Source organism: Pelmatolapia mariae, linkage group LG18 (genome assembly GCF_036321145.2).
Source record: "Pelmatolapia mariae isolate MD_Pm_ZW linkage group LG18, Pm_UMD_F_2, whole genome shotgun sequence".
Classification (NCBI taxonomy): domain Eukaryota; kingdom Metazoa; phylum Chordata; class Actinopteri; order Cichliformes; family Cichlidae; genus Pelmatolapia; species Pelmatolapia mariae.
In genome coordinates, this window is record NC_086243.1 from 34,662,034 (window position 1) to 34,686,779 (window position 24,746).

The 24,746-nt window shown below is 42.0% G+C and overlaps 1 protein-coding gene across 2 annotated transcripts; it reads left to right on the forward strand.

Moving 5' to 3' along the window:
- The first annotated feature begins 8,288 nt into the window (after positions 1-8,288).
- On the forward strand, positions 8,289-11,783 carry LOC134616825 (transcriptional regulator Myc-B-like). 2 transcript variants are annotated; one of them, XM_063461840.1, is made up of 3 exons: positions 8,289-8,503; positions 9,136-9,748; positions 10,866-11,783. In XM_063461840.1, the coding sequence occupies exons 2-3, from the start codon at positions 9,145-9,147 to the stop codon at positions 11,372-11,374; spliced, it is 1,113 nt and encodes a 370-aa protein (XP_063317910.1). In that variant the 5' UTR covers positions 8,289-8,503; positions 9,136-9,144; the 3' UTR covers positions 11,375-11,783. The 2 variants fall into 2 exon arrangements, with proteins under 2 accessions (XP_063317910.1, XP_063317911.1); XM_063461841.1 differs by having other exon boundaries at positions 9,140-9,748.
- Positions 11,784-24,746: the final 12,963 nt, after the last annotated feature.

Genomic DNA, 24,746 nt, shown 5'->3' on the forward strand with positions numbered 1-24,746 from the left:
AAAGGAGACAGAGAAAGAAAGGTGAGAAAAAAAATAACATTTAATTCACTTTTTGATGGCAGTGTACACACAGTTCAGGTACAGTATCTAGAAAATGTGGGAAAATACTGACATCATATACAGTACTTACTTCTGAAGAAATTATGATGGGACTGAAAAACAGGACACAAGTGAAAGGACAGAGAAGGGTGACAAAGAATGACACTTGATGGACTTGCTCAGATGATCACAGTACAGTTATCTTAATCCATATCCATAAAAATAGCTGAATCACATACAGCAGTATTTACGTTAGGGTGACCATATTTTCATTTCCAAAAATGAGGACACTGGGCCCAGTCATGAAAAACTTTAATACTGTTTGCTTAAAGAAAACTTTATCATATTTAAACGATGCCTTCTCTGTGGGGTTAATGAATGGCGAAAAAAAAATTGTCATACAGGCTTTTAGAAGTCAAAAAGTGAAAAAATAAATAAAAGAGGACTGTTGGTCACCCAAACTTACGTTGAGGAACTTAAAAAGTTGTTTGGTCTAAAGAACCTCTTAAACAAACAAACAATGTATGATTAGACCCTGAAAAACAGGACAGAAAGGAACAAAGATTAGATGAATATTAAAATCTATTAAGGACAGATTGTGATTGAATTGTATCAGAGACTATTAACTCACTGCATCAATAAAAAGTAACCTACAACACTTCCACAGCAGCAACACTGAACATATGTTAACACATGGAAACTTTTAAGAAGTGAAACGACAGCGAAGGGTGACAAAGAATGGCACGTGACGATGACAGTACGCGTATGTTTACTCTAGAAAAATGGTGAATCATATTCTATGTAGTACTTAGTTAAAATGAACAGACTTCAGGCTTCCAAAAATCACTGACAGCATCTGAAACGAAACAATGACAGATTAAGGCTGTAAGAAAACATCTTTATAAATGCCTAATACTCCAATCTCATATTTATTCTATCTGCTGTCTTATGCATTGAAAACAGATTAAGATGGACACATTCTAAGCATTTTCTGAATACTTGACTTGTTTGAAGTAAAGGTAGATACAAACCTATTCATTTGACTGTACTTTAGGCAATAACAAAGTGAATTTAATCTTAACTGACACATAATTAGGAATGTTTTGATCTTTTTTATTTCACCTAACCAGGTTACAAAAGCAGCTTTCTCAGCAGGTCACTCTTCTCAGATACCCTGTCAACAACCATGTCGGAGTCCAACGACCATGTCGGAGTCCAACGACCATGTCCAATGTCCTTTTGCCATCAGCATAAAGATCTCCAGCCTGTTTGCAGACAGACCCCTTCTGAATCTGCTTTTAATGAACTTGAGTGCAGAGAAAGTTCTTTCACAGGCATCCTGAGTGAGGGAGAGGGTCAACAGGTACTTGTGTGCCAGCCCACGGAGACGACAGGCATCAGACAGCATGTTGAACCGCCTGGGTATTTGATAGCATCACAGCGGGCAATTTTTGCAAGAATCACATCTTTTGGTCACAATTTCACTTTCTTCGTCCCGTTCTTCAGATCTCTGCTGTTCCGGTCCTGTACATGTGATGTCTTAAGCCTTTCCCACTGTCCAGCAAAACTTTTCAGTTCTGACTGAAGGTTATTTACTGTAGCCCTGCTGTCAAATTTGAGGAGACAGGTGCTGAGGTTTTGAAGAGTATTACTAGGAAGAGAAACTGTTCTGCCCTGGCTAAACTTCCTGGGGTCCAACCATGCCAAATCTGCAAGAAGAGGGGCAGCTGTGACAAATCGTCTGTGCATTGCTTCAATAACTGTGTCCAGGATGGTGTCGAGCACTTTCACCTCATGTGATTTCTCAGCATTGATTTGCAATTCTTCAGTCATCTCTCCGGCCTTTTCTCTTCTTGGCTCTCTTTTCAGGTAGTGCAGCCTCCACTTCCACGTCTGTGTTGTCCTCACTCTCCTCGAGTTTCTGCAGCTGACTGCACAGTTGGGAAGTCCCTGGCGATGCTTTTGAGGCTATCTTGTGTGGCAGTGTGGGGTAGCATAATATAAGCAGCAAGGAAGGTGATAAGTAAAAAGCATCAGCGGACTATAAAGGTTCTTTTAAGTATATTTTATTTCTGGCATCTCCAGTCTGCCACAAAACAATCAACCTGGTAGGCAAAAATCCCACTTGCTTTATGCAGGACTTTACCCACACCTGACCTCGTTAGTCAGACCAAACGATACAATTCTAAACAAAAGAACAGGAATAAGATTGTGCATGAAATTGACAAACTCATTTACTCAGCTAAATGGTTTGAGAAGTAAAACACTGCATACAATACAACTCAAAAGGCTACTTTAAAGAAAATAAACAATACTATACAAAATGAAAAACCCTTCATTTGGTTACACCCAGTGAAGCACTCAATGACCTCATGACCCTATATAAACAGGAAGTACTGGGGCAGCCCTTCCCATATACCTGTCTTAAATATAGGACCTGAATAAATGGACAAACATGGTAAGTATGACCAAAGCAACATAAAGAAACATAATTTACCAGACATTTGCCCGTGAACAGAAGATAGTTCAAATGACCTGATGGTTAGTAGTGTTTGCTTTAAAAGAACATGCATGGATGTAATGAATGTAACTACTGCTACCACAAACAAACCCGGGATAGTGTGTTAAGCAAAGTTACACCAGCAATGTCGAAATTAAAGCATTATGGTTGACTGTAAAATAACAAGGAGATAAATTATTAATATGGTTAAGGGACGAGTGGTAAATGAGTTCATGCCTAACCACTTTGTCACAGGCAGTCACCATATGATGGGCAGAGAATGTCCATCGCCTTCGACAGAGTTGTTTGCTCAAACACTAAGATGTATCTGTGCTGTTAACACAGTTTCATGCTTCTTTATAACCTCGTGCTCTGGCACAAACAGCTAGGTTTTCTTTTTCAGTGTTTTCAGTGGCTTCCAGTGTGAGCACTACATCAGTGAAGAGGCCATCATCTGGTTTTCCAAAATGTCCAAAGATTTTTTGCAGGGCATCATGCTTGCCCCACCACCGTGTCTCCACTATTGGACTGAGGCGTCTGTGTCTTGTCTCTTCTTGGGTTTGTTTCTCCCACAGATTAACCCTGCGATAAGACTCCTTCATGAACACAGCTGTGTCATTAAGTAAATTAAAGAGTAATCCCCTTTCAATGACACTTTGTGTTGTGTCAGCAAGCACAAGATTAAGTTTGTCTGCATAGCACCACACATGCACATGAGCTGGAGGCTGGGCAGTCATAAGTACTGAAAGCTTTTGTACTGGCTCTTCATATCTGAAGCACCATCTGTTGCATTCCCAGTGCACATGGCCTTGTCCAGATTCAGATGCTCTAAAACTCCAGAAAGCAAGTTTACAAAGTGCTGCCCTGTGGATTCTTCACGCCTCACTATGGAGACAAGCCTCTCCTGCACAGCCTCAGTAACATACCTGATGATTACTGAACACTGATCATAACCTGTGATGTCTTGGTTGTGTCTGGCTGAACAGAGAACATCCCAGCTTTCTGGACGTCACTGTTGATGCTCTCTTGAATGAGATGGCCAAGTGCATCAGTCACTGAGTTGACAGTCATTTTGGAAAGTAGGGTGATAACATACCCTCTACCTCTTCATCCACTGGACTGATACAACTTCTTGTTCTTCTCATTGCAGTCATTCAAATGTTCTCCAAGGCACATGTCATACTTGCCTAATAACACAATCAGAAAGTTACCATGATCGATGGTGTTATCACCCCACGTGTGTGCAGCCTCGTTCTCCACATGCCCATAGCTGAGTCCCCTCTTCCCAAGTGCTCTGACCACATCCACTATACGCTCCAAAACTCGCCGTCTCTATTCACTCGTGCTCTGTGAGCTGACAACTGACTGCCAGCAAACAAGCTGCTGATGTTGCCTATTGAGCACCTTAAGATAAAAGCTTCAGCACAGGTCTGGTGTGTAGTGCTCTTTTCATGCTCCTCTGTGTGCAGATGTTGCCAGTCACTCATGCCTGTTACAAACGCACTGGTGTCAGTCCGCCCTGCAAATGCCAGACGCGCAAAGCAGAACAATAAACGTCAATAAAAAGTCAGCACAATGAAAATAAAACTTGGTTTATAACTGACCCAGATAGACTGCAGGTCATAACTTCTTACCTGAAATTCAGTTCCTCCGCCCCTCGAACCGCCTCGGCTCTCTCCTCCTCCTGCCTCCCCTTTCCCTCATCCACCTGCTGGCCTCCACCACTTGCTAATGTTACTGAATCTGTGGAAGCTCCACCACAGACACCACCAAACAATTGAGTTATCTTTACATATTTGGCAGCATCTGCCTGAAGGGCTTGTTTCCTTTTGGCCCTAATTTTTTTCTGCCCCTTCTTTCTGTTTTTTCTTCTCCATTTTCTTCTGTTTGTCTGTGATGAGATTGCTTTCAGAGCCGTTGCCCAAACAAGGTGGAGGGTGCATCCAACCTCCTCGGCTGTAATTGGTCCAGCTCAGAGTCGATCATGAACAACTGGCCAATCCACCACCTTTCATTGTTTATACCGTTACAAAAACGCGGCCTGTCCAGCTGTGCACTCCAACACACTCCTACTGCCTCTGTAAGTTCAGTTATCAGTTACCACAATAATTAAAAACAGTTAAAGTTGGGCTGTTTGTTAAAAATAACTGTAATGTTTTAATACATTAATGTTATCAGTGCAGTTTTTCCATGTGCATCCAGGTCGCTGAATGAATGATTTTAACCTCCTGAGTAAAGTTTTTGAGATTCTTCACTCAGTGTGTTTAAAATCTTTCTCTGTCTCACGTTATAATTTCTTTATTTTGTCTTTTTTTTATTTCCTTTCTAAATTATCAGCTTTTTTCAAATGTGTTAAATTGTTTTGTTCATTTAAACATGTTGCTAACACGACTGCAGCTTTTTGTTGCTTCCACACGCAGCTTCCTCCTGTCTTCCACAATTCTCTTTTTGTACTTCCAGTGATTCACCACAGGATGGCGCTCCATCTCTTTGCTTCTCTCTTTCAAACCGAGGCAGACGGGAGAGTTTTTATTTGTGTGAGAAGTTGTCAGATTTATAGTAAACAGGAAGTACTTTGTTGCCATGGATTCAGTGAGTCAAACTGGTGTGACGTATACCTTCGAGTGTGAATACAGGCGTCAGTGATACAGTCTGACACTGGGTTAGAATGAAAAAATATCTTAATCCTTGATTAAGTTTGTTATTTATAAAAACATGCTCATCTTTTAAAATGTAAGGCTCGCCGTGTGCTCATTTCCTATCGTCGGCTCTTCTATTCAGGTCTTTAAATTAGAAATTACAGTTAGCCGGATGTTTTTGAAGCTGTCCTTGGTTATATGTGGACAACTCTGACATTCAACTGACCTGTTCCTCCAGCTGGAGTCTTTTCTGGGATCATGTTGTGTTTTGTCTAATGCCATATTCATGCAGCGTTGCTGGAGGTCAGTTATGTACGTCAGAAAGCCCAGATTACATCTGAATTACAAACACTGGGAACACAAATCTTAAACACTTGTTTGGTTTAAATAAATGTGTACTTTGAATATTTCAGCTAAATCTTCTGCTTTGTTTTGTTAAGTTTTTGAAATTTATGAAATTAAATTTATGAAAATTAATATAACTTCTATTAAAATGGCACATACTCTATCCACTTACCTCCCTCCCTCCATCCACAGACAACAATAAGAATTTATGGTTATGGTTGGTAATGCAGTGTGTTGTTACAGCCACAAGAGGGCAGCAACCCTAAGGTTTTATCTTAAGCAGCAACATTTATATAGATGATATTTTATTAAAGGTAAATGTTATTCATGTTATATTCACTATATTATAAAAAGCAGGCAGAATTATAAAGAATAATAAATTCAATCTAACAAAAAACTAGACGTGGAAAATGCAAAGATAAACAAGAATCCTGCAGTTTGAGGCAGTGTGAGGTTTTGACCAGCAGGGGGCAGCAGAGTAAAAGGCAGGAGGAGCTGCGGTTAAACAAAGGTCGCTCTAATCATGAAATAGTGTTGCATGCAGTGGGTTGTGTATTTTATAGTGATATCCGGTGCACAGTGAGTGTTTCTGTAGCACTTTGAAGTCCTCAGAGTATCCCAGAGTATCTGCACCTGTGTGTTTTCCTCAGTTGTGTCCACTTCCCTTAATTAGACCTGCGTTTATTTATGGTGCTGCCTTCACTTTGTTTCTCAGCAGAGTGTTTGTGAGCCTCTTCTGTGGTCTTTGTGTTTCATGGATTTAGTAAACAGCCTTAATAAACAGGTTTGCTTTTTTTATTCTGGGTCTTCTCTAAGATGCTGTTAAAAAGCTCACCGCCCTCCAAAACACCTCCACAGGTATGTCTTCTGGTCCAGTGGCTTTTCCCCACCTCTCACTCCATCCTCTGCACTTCCTGATTTTCTAACTGTCATCCTCTCATTTCTACATTCATCAGATCCCCAGAGTACTCCTTCCATCTTCACACTCCCTTCACTTGTTAGCACATTATCATCTCCATCCTTAATCACTTCTGTCCTTTCCTGCTTAGTCGATCATTACAAGTCCTTTTCTCCTCCCTTGGTATCAGCCTGAAATACAACTTACTGGGCTTTTTGCTTTGTCACCTCTGTTTGCCGTACACTTAAGCTCCCAGTACTTCCACCCACTTTCTTCAGCTTCCTGAATATCCCACTTTTTTCGCTGACCCAAATACCTTCCTGCACTTCCTCATTCCACCACCAAGTCTCCTTGTATTTCCCGATACACCAAACACTTTCTTGGCAGTTTCCTCAGCACTTCCAGTCATCTGGTAAGTCCTTCCTACCACCCAGAGCCTGTCTCAGCTCCTCCCTAAACTCTGTGCGGCATTCTTGGCTGTGCATTCACTCACTTCCTCCCACAGACTTCCATCTGATGCCCCCTAGCTGCATTCTCCTTAAATCCAGCAGTCTTGGCCATCATCCAGTGTTCCTCCCTCCTCTTGAAGTACAGGTTCACCGGCAACCTTTTCACCTGCTCATCACCTGTGTGCCCTTCCCTGACATGTCCACTGAAGTCTGCTCCAAAAATCTGGTTTAAATGTAGAGGTTGAATACTTCATGTGACCTCTGAGGACATCAAATACAGCAGCAGGCTGTAATGAAGCAATAAACAGCCGATGCAACTGTTCCTCGTGACATATTTAACAGCTAAACATCTTGCACGCCTGTTGCCTCAGTTTCTGTGTTTCTGCTTCTTTCACCTCATTTTCGATGGGAGGGTCTAAGATATGAGGAGAGGAATAAAGGATGTACACCCGAGAAATGAGACCTGGAGATGGTTGAAGCACATTCTTTCATTTTGTGAATTTAAAAATAAATAAATAAATAGTTTCTTCATAGGTCTTGACCATGGAGCCCATAATCTGTTCTTTATATTTCAGTTTCATAGACTGTACTTCTGACAAGTTATTTTGATGTTATCTTTCCCAGAATTAATTTAGATGACATCAAAACAGAGAAAATAAAAAAATCACATCAAAGTAAAATAAATAAATATAATAACAGTATATTTGCTGTGCTAAATTCTTGTTTCTCATTTTAGTGGCTTTGTTTATAATTTCTCAAAATAATTGTTCAAATTTATGTTTGTGTTTTTGTTTAAAATTCCTTCTCTTGGGTTAGTTTTTTCTTTACAATTTTATTTTATTTTTTAATGATATATTGTAATTGTTTTTATTATTTTATCAAACTTGATTCATTTAATACATTTTCTATTAGCAGATTAAATATTTGTTTTCTTTTAATCTAATTTTTAATCTTTCTATTACATGTCGTGTTTTGCTTTTGCATTCACAGCTCACGATCCTTTTCTTCGTTCTGTTGTTTGTTTATTTATTCAATCCAGGTTTTCTTTCGATAAACATTGTTTTGCTTATTTGTTTGTTTTCATGACTTCATCACGGGATCAGAGCGGGTTTCCCGGAACTTTGTTCCTTTACATCATTTACAGTCACGACCACCCTCTTACCATTCACAAAAGTACACGTCCGCTGAATAAAATAGTTCCCATATTTTGCACATCTTCTTGCTGAATTTAAAGTAAAACTAATACTACAATCAAGCTCTTATGGCAGAAATGCACTAAAGGTTATTTTTTAAAGGGTCAGCAGCACATCGATAGGTCCCGTTTGTTTACTACGTAGTTCGCATTTGGCGGGAAGATTGTAGTGCCGGCGGATGAAGATTAAAAAAGCCGGACTATTTAATGTGTGTGAAGCAGCTGATGGCTGTGTTTCACGCTGAGACAGCAGAGCAGCTGGGCGACTCTGAGGGACCGTTATAGCGTCTGTATCAGGTGTCTGTCGTCGGTTATCGAGAAACTGAGGATTATTTAAGACTGACAGGCTCTGCTGGACAAAGCCCGCTATAAGTTTAACCGTTACTCGCTTGAACATTTGGATCTTTTTCACGTTTTCACCTTAACTGTTGGAGAAAAACGGTAAGTTTATGTCTGAAGCTTTCTGGATGCTTTTCTTTGCTGTCGTTTAACTTTTCTCTTAGTCAGTTTAAAATGTGTGCCGAATTTATCCCTGATGTTCGTTCTTCGCATTTTCACCGTTTTTCCTTTGATGTGTGACTCTGAGTAAATGGTTCAATGTTACTAAAATAGCGTCGCGCATTTTGACAGCTGAGTTTCGCGTATCTGCAGAAGTTCTCGCCTGTCTGGAAGTGTGGAGACTTCTTTACTCATACTGAAGCTCTGTGTTTAACTCTGCTCTGTAACCTTTACTTATGACTTTTAACCGTATATTCTGTTTTTATTTTTTGATAAAATTACTACTTTTAAAACTGTTAAGCATGTTAAATCCCGAGTTTTAATACATTTGAGTAAGTGTATCTGTACTGCAGATGTGTTGTGCTGTTTACTGATGAAGGATCTTTGCATTCTATTGTGTAAACTTGGGCTTTAATCCAAAGAAAGCTAAACTAGCTGTTTTTTGAATGGAGTCTGGTATGCTTAACAGGATCTCCTGCACTGTAGTAATATCAGATGATTTTTGATGTTGTGGTCATGTGTTTCTGTCTGTGTGGTAAAGCTTGGCTCAGGCTGACCTCCTGTTGTGTTTCCAGGCAGCCGTCATGCCGCCGGTGTTGAACAGCACAAACTACGATTATGACTACGACGTGATCCAGCCCTACTTCTTCCTGAATGGTGAAGAGGAAGACTTCTACCCTCCTCCACGCAGCCAGCTCCTGCCGGCTCCCAGCGAAGACATCTGGAAGAAGTTCGAGCTGCTGCCTACACCTCCCTTGTCCCCCAGCCGGAGACCTTCCCTGTCTGCCGCCGACCATTTGGAGGCGGTGTCTGACCTCTTGGACGATGACCACAGCTCCTCTGCAGCCTTCCTGCAGTCCTTCATCATCCAGGATTGCATGTGGAGCAGCAGCTTCGCCGCCGCCACAGAGCTGGAGAAGGTGGTGTCAGAGAGGCTGGCCTCGTTGCGGGCCCGCCGGGACTCCTGCAACACTAAGACCATCACAGACAGAACAGCTGACGAGCAGGTGGGCGGGTCTCAGGTGAGCGCTGGGTACCTGCAGGACTTCCACACCTCGGTGACAGACTGCATCGACCCCTCTGTGGTGTTCCTGGGTGAGAAGCAGATGGATGATGGTGTGGCGATGGAGGTGGGGTCTGAGCTGAGACTGGACTCGCCACCACCCAGCAGCAGTGACAGCGAATCAGGTGAGTTTTATTTTGAAAAGCCAGCTCTTTAATCCTGAGTATCAGAGTCACTGAACTCTGAATTCTGCTTTACGTCGACCTTTCCTTCACTTCTCATTTACCCTCTGAGACCAGTGGTTAGAAACAAAGAAGCATCAGGTAGGATCCACTTGCATTTTGGGAAATGTAGTAACCCAGTAATTTTCAGAGTATCTCAAAATACTGCATCTATTGAAATCCAACACTACAGTGGTGTGGCCATCCTTTAATTACAGCGTCTGGGAACAGCCTATCACCGAGCAGGCAAATATCCTGCAGGCTGTGTGAGAATTTACATAACAGAAGTAGATATTCAGAAGCGACAGACGTTTCCTTTAAGTAGTGAAATTATATTTTTAATTTATTAGACTTACAAATATTAGATGCTGCAAACATTTTGACATCCTTTAATTAAACAGTCACTAAAGAAAATGCTTCTTTAGTGACTGTTTACACACACACACACACACACACAATTAAAGGTCAGACCTCTGAGTCAGGGAGTCTGAACAAGGCAGGGTTCAACAGCCCGGCTCAAGTGCGTTGGGTGAGTTCAATCAGCTGACTGAAGTGAACTCCTTAAAATCAGTAGCTGGTTTTCTTCTTGCAGTCAGTACTTTTACATCACAGGAAGTACAGAGGACAGTAAAATGATGTGGGGGCTCTCAGTGAAGCAGTAACTGTCATCCCAAATCAGACCAGCTGTTCACAAAGTTTAACCACAGGGCTCTTTCTGTTCCTCATACATCACCATTATTTTGACGCTATAGTTACTTTGGATACTAGTACACTAAAACGTAACCTTGGTCTGAATAAAGCTGTGGATTAAAATATCCACCAGTACTGTCAGTGTCAGCAGACATCTGAGAAATGTTTTCATTGGCCGGGAAATGTCTGAAAACTATGGAAATATGGAAGCGAGGAGTTCAAAGAGTGCCCGTTTTCTGTCTTACTCTCTCTGGCGTTCCTTTCTGTCTCGCTCTGCTTTCACTCGTTTTCTGTCCCTGTTCAGTCACTCGTCCATCAGCAGGACGGTGGTTTTGGCTCAGACCGCGATCACTTATATTTACACCAGAATGTTTTTCCTTGTTTTTCCCAGAAGAGGAAGATGATGATGATGATGAAGAAGAGGAAGAGATCGATGTGGTGACAGTGGACAGGAGAAAGTCATCTCGGCGGTCCCACACCTCCCCTCTCGTCCTGAAACGCTCTCACGTCAACATCCACCAACACAACTACGCTGCCCAGCAACCCCCTGAGAAACGGGTGAAGGCAGAGAGCAGCAGCGCGGCACTGAGGCAGAGCGGCGGCCGCCGGTGCTGGAGCCCGAAATCGGAGGGCGAGGACAGCGACAAGCGCAGGACTCACAACGTGCTGGAGAGGCAGCGGCGAAACGAGCTGAAGATGAGCTTCATGGTTCTGAGGGACGAGGTCCCAGCGGTGGCCAACAATGAAAAAGCGGCGAAGGTGGTGATCCTGAAGAAGGCGACGGAGTTCATCATGGAGGTCAGAGAGCAGGAGAGGAAGCTGTTGGCAAAGAAAGATGAACTGAGGAAGAGGAGCAGAGAGCTGAAGCAGAGGCTGCAGCAGCTCAGGACTTCACATTAACGTCTGCTCAGCCGTGCTAGTTTCTTCACTTCAGGTTTTAAAGCTAGGAATAATGACCGACGTCACCTGAATGCAGCACGGTGCCCGTAGGGCTCGCTGCTCGTCTGTAATCAGGTTTTCTGTTTTTTATTTATTTTTGTTTTTATTGACAATTTTAATTTAAAGTAGTTTTTCAAACATTCCACTTTATGAAGCGAAAATGTGAATAAATATGTGTCATAACTTTAATTTACAGCTGATGATGAACAATAATTTAATTCACTATATTTAATCTGTTCACTCCCTAAAGCTTTTGTATTTTTGATTGTGTATTTTTAATTTTCAGAGTTTATTTTTATATATATGTTGTTTTTGTTCAAAACCTTTTTTGCACTAAAAGTACATTAGAAGTATTTTCATCCCTTCAGAATAAAAGCCCTTCACATGTTGGAGTTTCTCTTGATGTCAAAGTGTCTGCTTTGTTTCTGCAAACCTCCCTGTTTGTTTGTAAGTCCCAGAATTCATGTGGTGGTGTGAAACGCGCCTCAGGCAACCGCTGAATCCCCCTAGAAGGATTAGCTTAAACCCACAGTGATGTTACCCCACAGTCACTGATAAAATTCAAGTTTTAGTGGAAGTGTTTTCAGCTTCTTGTAAAATCTGAGGGTGGAATCGCCAAGTTGGTTCCTTAGAGACAAATTCAGCCTCTTGAAAATGATCCAAAGCATATTCCTGTGGGTCATTTTCATGGAATTTCCTCTGTATTCTGGCTGAGCTGTTTCTTTTCTGGGCTCAGTCATTACTCAACGTTTCAGCTGCGTCATCGGAGAACATCCGGCCCAGCGGAGCAGCGCGCTGAGGCTGTCGTCGTGCTGCGTGATTTCCACACTGAACACGGGGTGAAAGTTCAAACCAAATCAGCTGCTCTGCATTTACCAGCCACATCACTTTAAGAGGGTCAAAGGTCAACGGACATGGCATTGACTGAACAGTATCTATATATACATAACTCCCTACGCTAGTAGTTAAATAATCTTTTAACTGAATGGCTGTCAAAGTTAGTTTAACTCAGAACCACAGAAGAACTTAAAAATCAAACACACTCGAGTTAGTCACAAAGCTGTCAAACATACAGCTGATCTGAGAAAGCAGCAGGCTGTACACTTACATAATCAAATATATCCTGATCATGTATCATGTACGATACAGCCTGGACTTACAGCAAAAAAAACTGTATTGATTGAACACAGAGGTGGTAAATGTGTCCGTATGCTGAGTCACCAAGTGTTCCCACCTGGAAATGTTCGTTCTTCACTCCACAGAGAATTTACAGGGAACTGTAGGAACTCAACACAATACGAAATTCAGTTTGTGAATTATGCTCCATTACAGAGAAAAAGATCAGTCAGGCAGGGTTTGCATTAGGCTCACTCTGTTTCAGAGCCGCGCTCACTCGTCAGATCTGCTTTTAAAGGACTGAAGTTGTTACAATGAAACAAGCTGGAGGCTACAAACAAGCTTCACTGAAATAGGGTGATGTCACAATGACTGTATCCATCTTTTACTTACAGTCGTTGTGTTTTACCCCACAAACCCATCTTTAAAATATTACAGTAATTTATTTTCACTGTTGAATGTGTGCATAATATATCTCCAAAAGTTGATTCTGTTCATCTGGACGTAGCGTTTTGTGGGAGAAACGTTTCGTCACTCATCCAGGTGACTTCTTCAGTCTCAGCTGACTGCAGGTTTCCCCAAATCTTATAAACAGTACATTTGCATAATGACTGAAACCAGCCCACTGAAGGAACAATGGGCTGGGAGGTCAGTTCCTTAACCATAATTATGCAAATTCTCTCTGTGCATAATATAATAAATGAGTAATGTAAGGAAAACAACAGCCTAAAATCTGAGATTTCTGAAGCAGAACAGGATAAACTGTGTTTCTGAAATATATGCTCAAAATGAATTAGACCAATAAACCAAATATTTTTTTTAATCAATAATCAGAATCAGCATATTTAATCCCTGAGGAAATTATGTGGGTTACAGTTTCTCGGTATAAATAACAGTAACAGAAACACAGACATTTAAGTAATAGCACAATATATACAAATCACTCAACAATAAAATAATCAAGGATTATCAGAGGTGATATCAAGAAAGTTCACAGGAATATTGCAGAGTAGAAAGAGCGTGAGCAAAAGGGTGTAACTATTGGACAACATTCGGCTTTCTGACACCACCTGAAGGGAGTCCAGCTCCATCCCCACAATATTACTGGCCTTACGGATCAGTTTATTAAGTCTGTTGGCATCAGCAACCCTCAACCTGCTCCCCCAGCATGCAGCAGCGTAGAGGATCGCACTGACCACCACAGACTCATAGAAAATCCTGAGCATTGTCTGGCAGATGTTGAAGGACCTCAGCTGCCAAAAAAAATCGAGACGACTCTGACCCTTCATGTAAAGTGCCGCGGTGTTTTTAGCCCAGTCCAGTTTATTGTCTGTGTACTCCGAGGTATTTATAGTCCTCCACAATGTCCACATTGACCCCCTGGATTGAAACAGGAGTCAAGCGTTTCCTGGTCTTCCTGAAGTCCACGATCAGTTCCTTGGTCTTTGCCACGTTGAGCTGCAGATGATTCTGCTCACACCACGTGACAAAGGAGTCGACCACTGGTGTAGAGGGTGACGAGGAAGGGGGAGAGGACAGTCCCTTGTGGTGCCCCTGTGTTGCTGATTAACTTGTCAGACACACACTGTGGGAGACGTACATATTGTGGTCTTCCTGTCAGGTAATCAACAATCCAGGACACCAGAGAAGCATCCACCTGCATCGCTGTTAACTTATCACCCAGGAGGGTCGGCCTGATGGTGTTGAAAGCACTGGAAGAGTAAAAAACATGACCCTCACAGTGCTCGCTGGTCCAGGTGGGTGTAGACACGATTGAGCAGAGAGATGATGACGTCCTCACTTCCAAGACGGGGCTGGTAATCAAACTGAAGGAGATCCTGGTGTGGCAACAGTGCTGTATGGAGAGGGAGGGAGAGACAGTGGTGTGGCTCTGGATTCCAGGCTGAGTGGTGAGATTGTGGGTGTGTGAGCATTCACTGCAGTGTCAAATCTGTTGAAAAACAAATTCAACTCGTCGGCTCTATCCTCACTGCAGCCAGTCCCCTACTGTTGGTTGGCCTGAATCCACTGATGGTCTTCATGCCACTCAATAAAGGCACATGTGTCAAATTCAGCCTTCATATGGATGGACTCATCAACATCAGCGTACAGAGATGAGGTTCAGCAGCTGGAGTCCTGGTGCAGCGAGAACAACCTGTCACTGAATGTGGGCAAAACCAAGGAGATGATCGTCGACTTCAGGAAGACTCGCTCCACCCACGCACCACTCAGCATCCACGGTTCCAGCATCAAGTTCCTGGGAGTTCACATCTCAGACGACCTCACCTGGACCACCAACACCACCTCCATCACCAAAAAAGGCCCAGCAGCACCTCCACTTCCTGAGACGCCTGAAGCGGCCAACCCTCCTCCTCCCATCCTCACCATGTTCTACAGGAGCACCATAGAGAGCGTTCTGACCAGCTGCATCTCCGTGTGGTTCAGAAACTGCAATGTTGGTGATCTCAGCCAACTACAATGAATTGTTAAAGCAGCTGCCAAGATCACTGGAACATCTCTCCCTCTGCTACAGGACATCTTCCACAAATGCTGCGTCAGTAAGGCCTCCGGCATCATGCTTGACCCCTCACATGGACTCTTTTCCCTCCTTCCATCCGGCAGACGCTACCGCAGCATCAGGGCCAGATCCTCCAGACTGCGGATTAGCTTTTTCCCCCAATCCATCAGACTCCTGAACTCACTGCCCCCCTCGCAAAGATGGGGTCTCTGAAAAGAAGTTCTGAATATGACTTTTGTAGGGAAAATAAAGGTATCTTTTGATATTCTTCTGACTTTTATTTCACTCATCTGTTTCTCATATTTAATCACTGATAAAGAGTCTGGGCGTCGGCCCTGAACTTTCCTTGTAGCTTCTCGAGTTCAGGCATGCAAGAAAAAAAAGAAAAGAACCACTTTGATAACAGCATCAGGACAGGATCCTCTCTCATTCTTTCCATAAATAACTAATTTCTGAGTCACAGTGACTCAGGCTGATTCATGAGAACAGTCCAGACTGCTGAGTCATGCTGAAAACCCGCAGATCGTCCAGGATGGTCAGCAGTGACTGAGGGGTGACGGGTTTCCGGTTTCTGTTGCTCCAGAGCTTTGTTTCCCACTTTTTCCACATTTCTAATACCTCAGCGCTCATGTTTCGGATTCATTCTGAGTTTGAATTTGAAATCTGCATTAAGCATATTTTAGAAGAAAGCACAAACAAGCAGCCACTAAGGGATAAGGAGCTTTGAGAGATGGAAAGGACTTTGAAGAGGTCTCAGCGACACTAAGACGATTCTTGTTCGTCCACACAGACAGACATATGAGACTCTTTGTGAACTTCCAGGTGTCCATATACAAACCACCATGGACAGCTGAGTGTCGCTGATCTGAGGTTCCAAAAAGAGAAGTCTGTGGACCCACAGCTCATGTGTGACTGACTGTAAGGTGCCAGGAAGAAAATCCACATGAAGATAAAGAATGTGCTCTCTGGTGTCCACTGGACTTTTAAATGCCTCCCACAGCAACCATAAATGAGTCCAGTGTGTCCTTTAATAAATCATGAGGTGTTTTAAGGACTCCTAAATCTCCTCATAAAAACATATAGTGGGCTCTTAGGTCTTGAATGGCGATTTGTGGTAGTCGGATGTGGCCCAAGTGTGCAGTGGGTAATCAGATGTCCCCATGCAGACTTTTTGGGATTGTCATGTTTCCATTTATGTCTTTTAAGGATCCTTCAGGAGGTGACAACAGACTCTCTGCTGTCAAACGAGCCATTTGAAAAGCACATACAGGGAACATCATGTGTCCACCTAAAGACATTAGAGCCTCTGAGGTACCCACACAGGCAAAATGCCAAGAGGAAGTGGGGACGTGTACTTAAGGGAATTTTTGCATATTCTTGTTTGTACAGGGCATCCAGGTGCTCTCATTTTCCTCTTGAGGGGAATTTGGGAAAGAATAAACACTATAAAAGCTCCATAAAAGACTGAGACAAATTCCTGTGACCACTGAGGCGATGGCAGGACTCCCACCTGCTGCTCATAAATCAAGAGCTGCACTTTCCCTGCGATAAAGACAGTCGGAGGTCTCCCTGAAAAGCAGAGCGACTCCTTTGGCGTATCTTTTCCTCTGAAATGCCGACCACAGTGTTGAAATACTCCTGCTGAGCAGCTTCATCCAGACTGTTTGACACCAAATGATGTTTTAATTTCTGCTGAGTTACAGTCGGGAGAAAGCTGGAAGCTGTGAATCTTATCAGGCAGGCAGAAGGCACAAATCAGGTGGCAATAAATCTGCCAGATTGGTGTTTGTTCACGCTCTCTGACAGGAAGCTCGCAGTCACATGATCTGAGCTCTCAGGGTGACAAACAGCAGATCAAAGAGAATTCACAAACCATCGGGGGTGTAGTACATGTTACTGTTACTTTAGCCATGTTGTCAGCAGAGTGTGATCTAGTTTTTGGTGATTACATGTTGATACAAAAAGCCCCTTAAAACATTTCAGTTTATCCAAATGTTGTTCTGCTGGTTTGTTTGTTTGTAATTCTGTTGTTGTGTTAAAGTGCTGAACTGAACCAAAGACAAACACCTGAGCTCAGTGAACCTTCCTGCATGGATGCAGGTTCAATGATTACCAGCGCTGTTCCCACTTCCTGCTCACAGAAACTGCAGTTGAACTGCATCATTTGAGATATTCAAATAAAAGCAGAAAACAATTTCCTGGGAATCCCCATGGAGAGATTTGCATAGAGTTACCAGGAATTTCCATTTTTAATAATTGGTTTAAGTTCCATCCTTTGCATTTTATCCTGATTTTCCGGAATCCAAAGCTCATAACTCATAATGGGCAGGAGTTTCTACACGTTCAGGGGGTTTTTGTACATTTAATAACTGAAAACTGTAGAAAAATCTTAGACAGGTGTTTGCTGGATACAGTAACTCGAAGTGTGCACAAAGAGACAGTTAACTGTCATTGAAAGAGAATAAAACTACGACACACCTGTTACAATCATCCAGCGTCAGCGTGAGGTTCCACCGTGTGGACGCGTCTTTGTCTCGCACTTTGAAACGCGTCATTATTTCACTGTTAAGCTGCTGCTGGTGTCAGCTTTGGATTCAAACACAAACACTCAAAGAAGGATTAAATAGGGATGCTTGCATGTAATGTAAGGAAAATGTAAGGAATTAATTTTTAAGTTTGATTACTTAAAAACAAACGAACAAAAAAGCATCAAGTAATGTGTAACACATGTTGTTGTTTACAGATGCTTAGAGCTTTGCACTGATATAAAAAAAACTACTTTTAACAAGAGTTAAAGTTCTGTTTTAAACATCTTTATTTATGTTTTCCCTTTTTTTCCTGTTAACTTTGAAATGTATTGTTTGCTACAAGATTTAAATGTAGATTTTAGGATTCACTTTAGTTTGCGCTGAAGCACTGCCAAATATCAGACTTTGTTTTTGGAGCAGATGGTAAAAAGAGACGCAGAGAAACAGAGTTTTTGTTTAATCAGCACTTATTGTTGCAGACTGTAGAGGATCGTGCGGCTGAGTTTTCTCACTTTTTCCAGATGAAGCAAACAGCAGCTTCCCCTGAAGCTGTTCAACTGCTCACAACATTAACATGCAAATGAGCTCACATGTAATTTCCACAGAAAACACGGCAGTTTTACGTCCGGTCAGAGCTGGTTTACCAGCCTGCAGGGCAGAATTAACCGACTTTATTAACATTTCTGTGCAGGAATGTTTGCACAGACTGGAGCAAAACCTGAGAAAACGGGGGTAAAATCTTCTGTTCTCCAGGGGAAATGAGGCCAAACCCTAAGAAACAACAACACCATCTCACAGATGATGATGATGAAAAAAAGGCCATTTTTACTGATTAATCAGAATTAGAGAGGGTTTCCTTTAAACCTCATATTTGTCTTACCCATCATTAGACATTTAAATGTTTGCTGCAGTATAAACTTTACAGCCACCTTCTTATTTCATGTCTTCATCCATCATCAGTTTCAGTTCTCCACTAGTTTGGTTTATGAGTGATTCTGTTGACTCAAGCAGAACTTGTTCTCATCCTGAAAAAATCCAAAAATCTGGTGACTTCTCATATTGTGCACAAATTGTCCTTTGGCACTAGAGCCTTGATGGATCTGCTTTAGCAACACTGGATGCTCAAAGATAACTTTCCACTTTGAAGACCAACAAGTTCTGGATTAGACTGGAGGGCTGGCAGTGGAGTGTACTTACCAGTGTTTGCTTTGTGTTGACAGCTCTGTATTTGATTACTTTGTTGCTTTGTAATGCATTACAAAGCAACATGTTAATGTAATTACTTTACATTTTTTAGCAACACAGTAATGTGATGCGTTACTGTAATAATTGAGTAATTACATTACAGTTACAATCCACTTTCATTGCAAAGGTCCACCTGGGCTACAATCGGCTGATTTCAGTTCAGGTGCAGGAGGAGGAATATGGTGGACAGTGGAGATTTGACTTTTATTTTTATTGCATGAAAGGTCAAGAGCACCATGGTAAAATGCAAAATGCATCCAGAACAGTTGCAAACAGCTGCATCTGCTGCTAACACAGCAGCCAAGATCCCAGAGTGATGTTAAAGCTGAGTGCATGCTGAGCCCACCCAGCAGCCAGAGCCTGAACCTCAGCAGGTAACAAACTGATGAGCAGTCAGTTTAAAGACACCGTGGTGATGGCTTTAAAGTCTCTTTGCTGGATTTCATGTTTGCTTTGTGTTCATACCTAAATATGTGTGTCCTCACAGCATAGGGATTTGTGTTGGCGTGTGGGGCTGTAGCCTCAGGTTTATATTGTTAAATGGTAATTTTGTTACAATGCATTTCTGGTCATTTTACTGAGTAAAGAGTTATGTAACAAGTAGTGTAATTAATTACTTTCTTTGAGTAATTAAGTAACATACTGCATTACTTTTAAGAAAAGTAACAAGTAATGTATACTACATTACTTTTCTTGAGCAACAACCCAGCACTGATACTTACATATGTGGAGCTCTGTGGTTTGATCTTTGGCTTTCACTTACTGTTTGGTTACGTTTAGTCACTAAAGTTTTTGGTTTAGAAAAGGTCATAGGTCAGGATGATCTTCTCATTCCCTTCATAGCAGTAAGCCCGCTCGCTGACTAATGTCGGACTTAGAAGTGACAGTTTTGTCTTTCTGTTATCATAATCCAGTGTGTCATAACCTGATGTGTCAGGTTCAGTTTTGACAAATCACATGAGAGCAGGTGGCCAAAGGATGTTTTGTGTGTAAAATGGAGATGTTTGACAAACTGATTGAACAAAAGTGGGCTGAAAGCACACCAAAGCTGAAACACTGGCGTGCCCCCTGAGCTCTCCCTCTTTCTGTAGCTCAAAAACCAGTCAGGTGACCTTACAGCACACCTCCACAGGTGTTCATCTCTCGCTCTTTTTTTAAATTGCACCACTTTGTCAGAACTGTGAGTGACTGACATCTTCTCCTCAGTAAGTTGTCTTGCACCTGCTGCTTACGGCTATATCATTTTATTTCTGTGCAAACTGTGGTGACCTGATAACTGCGGCACACTTTATTGAGCAGATCTAATCAACCGTATCAGCAGCTCGAGTTTCAGTCTTGTGGTTCAGGCACATCTGAAGCTTTTTTCTGGGTTTTCTGGGTTTTTCTCTATAAATAAACAAAAAGTTCAGCTTTGAAAAACACCTGTAGTGATGACACTGAGCTTTCACACCCTTCAACCTTCCCACCCATCCTGCCGAGCTCCCATGGGACACCGAGATGGCCTCCCCCCAAACACCCCCCTGCGCCTGCTCTCAGTGTGTCTGCAGCAGGGTTTTCCCTTACGCAGAGCTGCTCCCCACGCTGAGCGGAAAGTAAAACTGTGTCTGTCTGCAGACCACCACAGAAAAACCTGCCGACCACAGTGCGGCGTGCTCACTGTTGGGTTTCCACAGACGTGCAATTGTTTTAATGACACAAAGGATTTTCTGTTGTGGTGGGTTCGTTACTACGGGAAGAAAAGGATCCGGAGTTCAGCTGGTTCAGTTATTAATTTAAAATCAAGTGAAAAATAGAAACTAAGTTCACATTAAAGCTTTCTGGATTGTAAATGTAAGACTGTCTGAGGTTTGAAGGGAAACAAACTGTGTCATGTGAGGTCTCTGCAGATGATTTATAGTCATTTTTACAACAAGAAATTGTTCTTAGCAGGAAAATTCAACTCAGCGACTCTAGAAATGTGAGAAAAGCTCCATGTAGACAAAGATGCAAGCATGCAGACTGAAATAAATGCTTGATTTTTGGGGCGATGATGTTTTTGGAATGAAAATTGTACCGTAAGATTAAGTTAAAATATAAGAAACCATTAGAAAAGGATCATATTTTACACATGTCAACAAAAAGTGACGCCCGTCAGGCTCAACAACACTTAAGCCCCAAGCTCCTATAACAGAGAGGGAAACAGCACCATGAGCACCTCCTGACGTAGACCCGATTACTTTTTGTGGACTCAAAGAAAAAGAAACTGAGGATGATGCAGGAAAAAAATAAAACAAGAGAAGAACCAGATATTATAAATAAAACCATGTCAGAGTGACACAACCTGCAGTACCTCTAATGACCACCGGTGGCAGGTAAGCAAGACAGTCCCTACCAGCTCCCATGTTCAAACTTGGGACGCTGCACATTTTTATAAACCATTCATATTTATTTATGGTCATTAAATCATGAACATATTATATATATATATATATATATATCTATATATCTATATATATATATATATATATATATATATATATATATATATATATATATATAGATATATAGATATATAGATATATATAGTAAGAAGTTAAACATCTCTCATTTATTCAAGTATCTTTGCACCGTAAATATGTTGTATGCATGTATGGTTATACTGCTGTGTAGCAGCTGTGCGACATTGTCAGTATTGTGTGTTGATGTTATTCTGTTGCATGAACTACGGTGGCCCTGAGAGGCCAAACAGACTGCAACTTAAGAAAACACCAGCAATAAGAAAAACACTGCAAAGCACACAAAACACAACGGAAATAGGAAAAAACAGATTTCCAAAAGCACAAGGGAAGTGTTTCTGGGGAGACAATAACCCGACGGACCAGCTGCAGGAACCCAAAACATGGTAGGCGTGTTTTATTATCATTCATATAATACTGATGACGGATTTTTAGGCTAATATTTAGGCTAACACACTTACCTCTCATCTTTTCTTTCCTCACAAAACCAACAGATCCTCCACTTCTTTTAAGTGTCTCCCAGCACAGTTCTTAGCATATTTTGGTTCCTGCAACTGGTCTGCAACTTGTTTCTATTTCCATTGTGTTTTGTGTGTTTTTGCAGCGTTTTTCTTTTTGCTGTTGTTTTCTTAAGTTGTGGTCCGTTTGGCCTCTCAGGGCCACCGTAATGAACACATTGAAAGCAAAGAAATAACTGCAGCCCAGTTCCTTGTATGTGTGAACATAACTGGTCAATAAAGCTGATTCTGACAAAACTGTCACATTAAATCAAACAAGAAGCATAATCAGAAGAAACAATTTTAACAACAGCACTGGGTGAGTTTCCTGCTGCATGTCCTGCATCAAATCATCACACAGCATGGACACGAGAAAAAATAAAGTGTCAAAATTCTCCCAAAACAAAGAAGAAAATATCTGAAGATTTCTGAGGGGGAATTTCCCTTCAAGGCAACAATCATAATGGAAACAAAATCTGGGGCCAAAGAAAGACATGGGTGAGTAAATTTGGAAGGTAAATGTGTCAGAAATCAGCATGTGAGTAAAAGCGTGAGTCATCGGTGTCTCCCCTTCACCTCCCTCAGCTCTTCACGCTTCATCGTCCAGACTGAGCAACTTTCCACAAGAACACTTCTGCAAAATCAGCTGAAGAAGCAGCCCTCCTCACTCACTGTGTGTTTCTGTTAAACTGTCTTTTACCACAGGCCAGCTCGCTTTGAAGGACTCACACTGTGTATTTATGAAAGCAAAAACAAGACTTTCACTGCACTTGGAGTGGGAAGATGGTCTCAGAATTGTTTTCGTCTGGAAGTTCCCACTTTCAGAACCATTAGACAAAAAGGCGTAAAAGCGACTGCGGTTAAAAGGTTTGCGCAAATAAACATCAGAGAGACGTGAGCGTGCAGGCTGGGTTACTCTGACCGACACCACAAAATCTGTTTATGAGCATTTCGAATCTGCGCATTAAAAATAAACCGAGCGGAATCCCCAAACATTCAAAGAAAGTATTTTCATAAAACTGTGCTGATGAATTTTTTTTACTGTAGCGGGAATGTTTGTGCATGCAGAAGAGCAGCAACGCCTCAGTGATCTGCAAAATAAAAAGTCAAATTAAATAAATGCTGCATGTGAGGCGTGTTCAGCATCCACGCTCCCTGAGCTCTGACCGATCCTGTGGGCTTGACATCATTTCTGTCGTATTGATAGTGTCCACTGTTTTGATACAGTGAAGAAGAGTTTTCATTGATGTTCATCATGTTTTGTGTCGTCATATGCAGCTATATGATCAACAGAGATGATTTTGCTGGATTAGCAAAGATGGGAGCTTCATGATCCGGGCTTTCCCCTTCTGGAATCATAACAGGAATAATAAACTGATGCCATAGTGAACATGGACAGCCCTGGACTCGCTCACTCACTACAAACCAGAACAGCCTGCAGATGTGCAGAGTGCATTAGTAATTCTTCCAGGATCGCTGGGGCTAATGGCTGAATGAAGTTCAAGGACTCGGAATGAGGCAGGAGGGAAAGGAGTCCTAAACTTCTTTGGAGCATCCATACACAGTTTTGTGTCTGTGCCACTCCTGAGTTCAGAGCAGGTCCAGTTCTTGTTTTTCTTTGGAAGGATCCTAACTGAAGAATGTGAGTAGCAGCCATAAGCAGCAGGACTGGAGTCTGTCCCAAAGCACAGGGCTAACACACAGAGTGACGGTCATTCACACTCTCCAAGGTCCATCTTCAGAATAATTTATCATCACATCTGCAGCTGCCTGATGGAAACATCAGGATGTTTTCAGTCCAGCTGAAGGTCTTTCAGAAAACACTGTGAGAGGGAACTTTTGGACTATGTTACCGAAACCTTAATCTGGAGTTTCAGCTGTATTTCCATGCACTGTGCACAGTAGATGGAATGATCCACTTTACTCTGGTGTGAAAAGTGAAAAAGAAACTGAAAGGCACATTTCAGTAAAGAGCAGCAGCTCACAGTTATCTGGAAGGCAGTAACCTAAAAATACGCCCTTGTTTCCTGAGCTTCAAACACACCACCTTGTGTTTTTCTGAGAAGCTTCACCTGCTGTGGTTTCTTACATCAGCTCAGGTTATTTATTGACTTCTAGTCTCTCTTGAGACGACTGACAGCAGCCATTTGTCTTCAAGAGATGGTGACACTGTGCACGGCCACGTCTTATACAGCCGTCCCTTTATCCCAGAACCAGAGAAAACACACAGATCCCAGAACAACAAATGTTAATGGGCTCCAACAATGCACCTCCTGATATACATGTAAAGAGGACCATTAAACTAATGAGTCAGAACAGTCGGCTTGGAGCTGACAGCCACAATAGGGAAGTCAGAGACGGCCCAGTCTGGCTGCTAAATGTGGAACAGCTTCACTGCTGCACAAAATGCAGTATTTTTACATTAATGTGTCACTGTGAAGTGTGAGTAAACTACATGTTTATTCTTGGGGTAGGATTTGCTGACCTAGCAAAGTGGGGAAAAAAACTCGAGCGATTTAGCCCAAACCAAACTCAGTGATAATGAAGATGGAAAAATAACTAAATATAAGGACACTGACTGAAACTCAGAGTAAAAATAACAGCACCACAGAACATGAACCCCAGCCTCCAACTCCAACTTCTGAGGTGGACATTTTTGTTTTGTGGCTGCAAAGACAAATAAAGACAAAGAAACTTGAAGCTTCAACGCCACAAAACCAAACAGAAAACCATCGGGCTGCCAAGCTTCAGTTTAACCAACGCAGGCGGCTGTAGCTGCTAACTGCAGCCCCTGAACTGGACATGTGTTTGTGCTGTTGGAGCGTTTTAATGAGTCATGTGACCAATAATATGGCTGCTGTGAGTTTAATGGGAATAACAGGCCGGCCAAGAAGTCTGAGCTCCAGCTTTTCTGAGTGAAATTCAATGTTTTTA

What these genes read in the sequence shown, in the direction of transcription:
- LOC134616825 (XM_063461840.1), top strand. Translation starts at nt 9,145, where the DNA reads ATGCCGCCGGTGTTGAACAGCACAAACTACGATTATGACTACGACGTG. An exon ending in CAGCAGTGACAGCGAATCAG is followed by an intron (nt 9,749 to 10,865) that starts GTGAGTTTTATT and finishes TGTTTTTCCCAG; the next exon opens with AAGAGGAAGATGATGATGAT.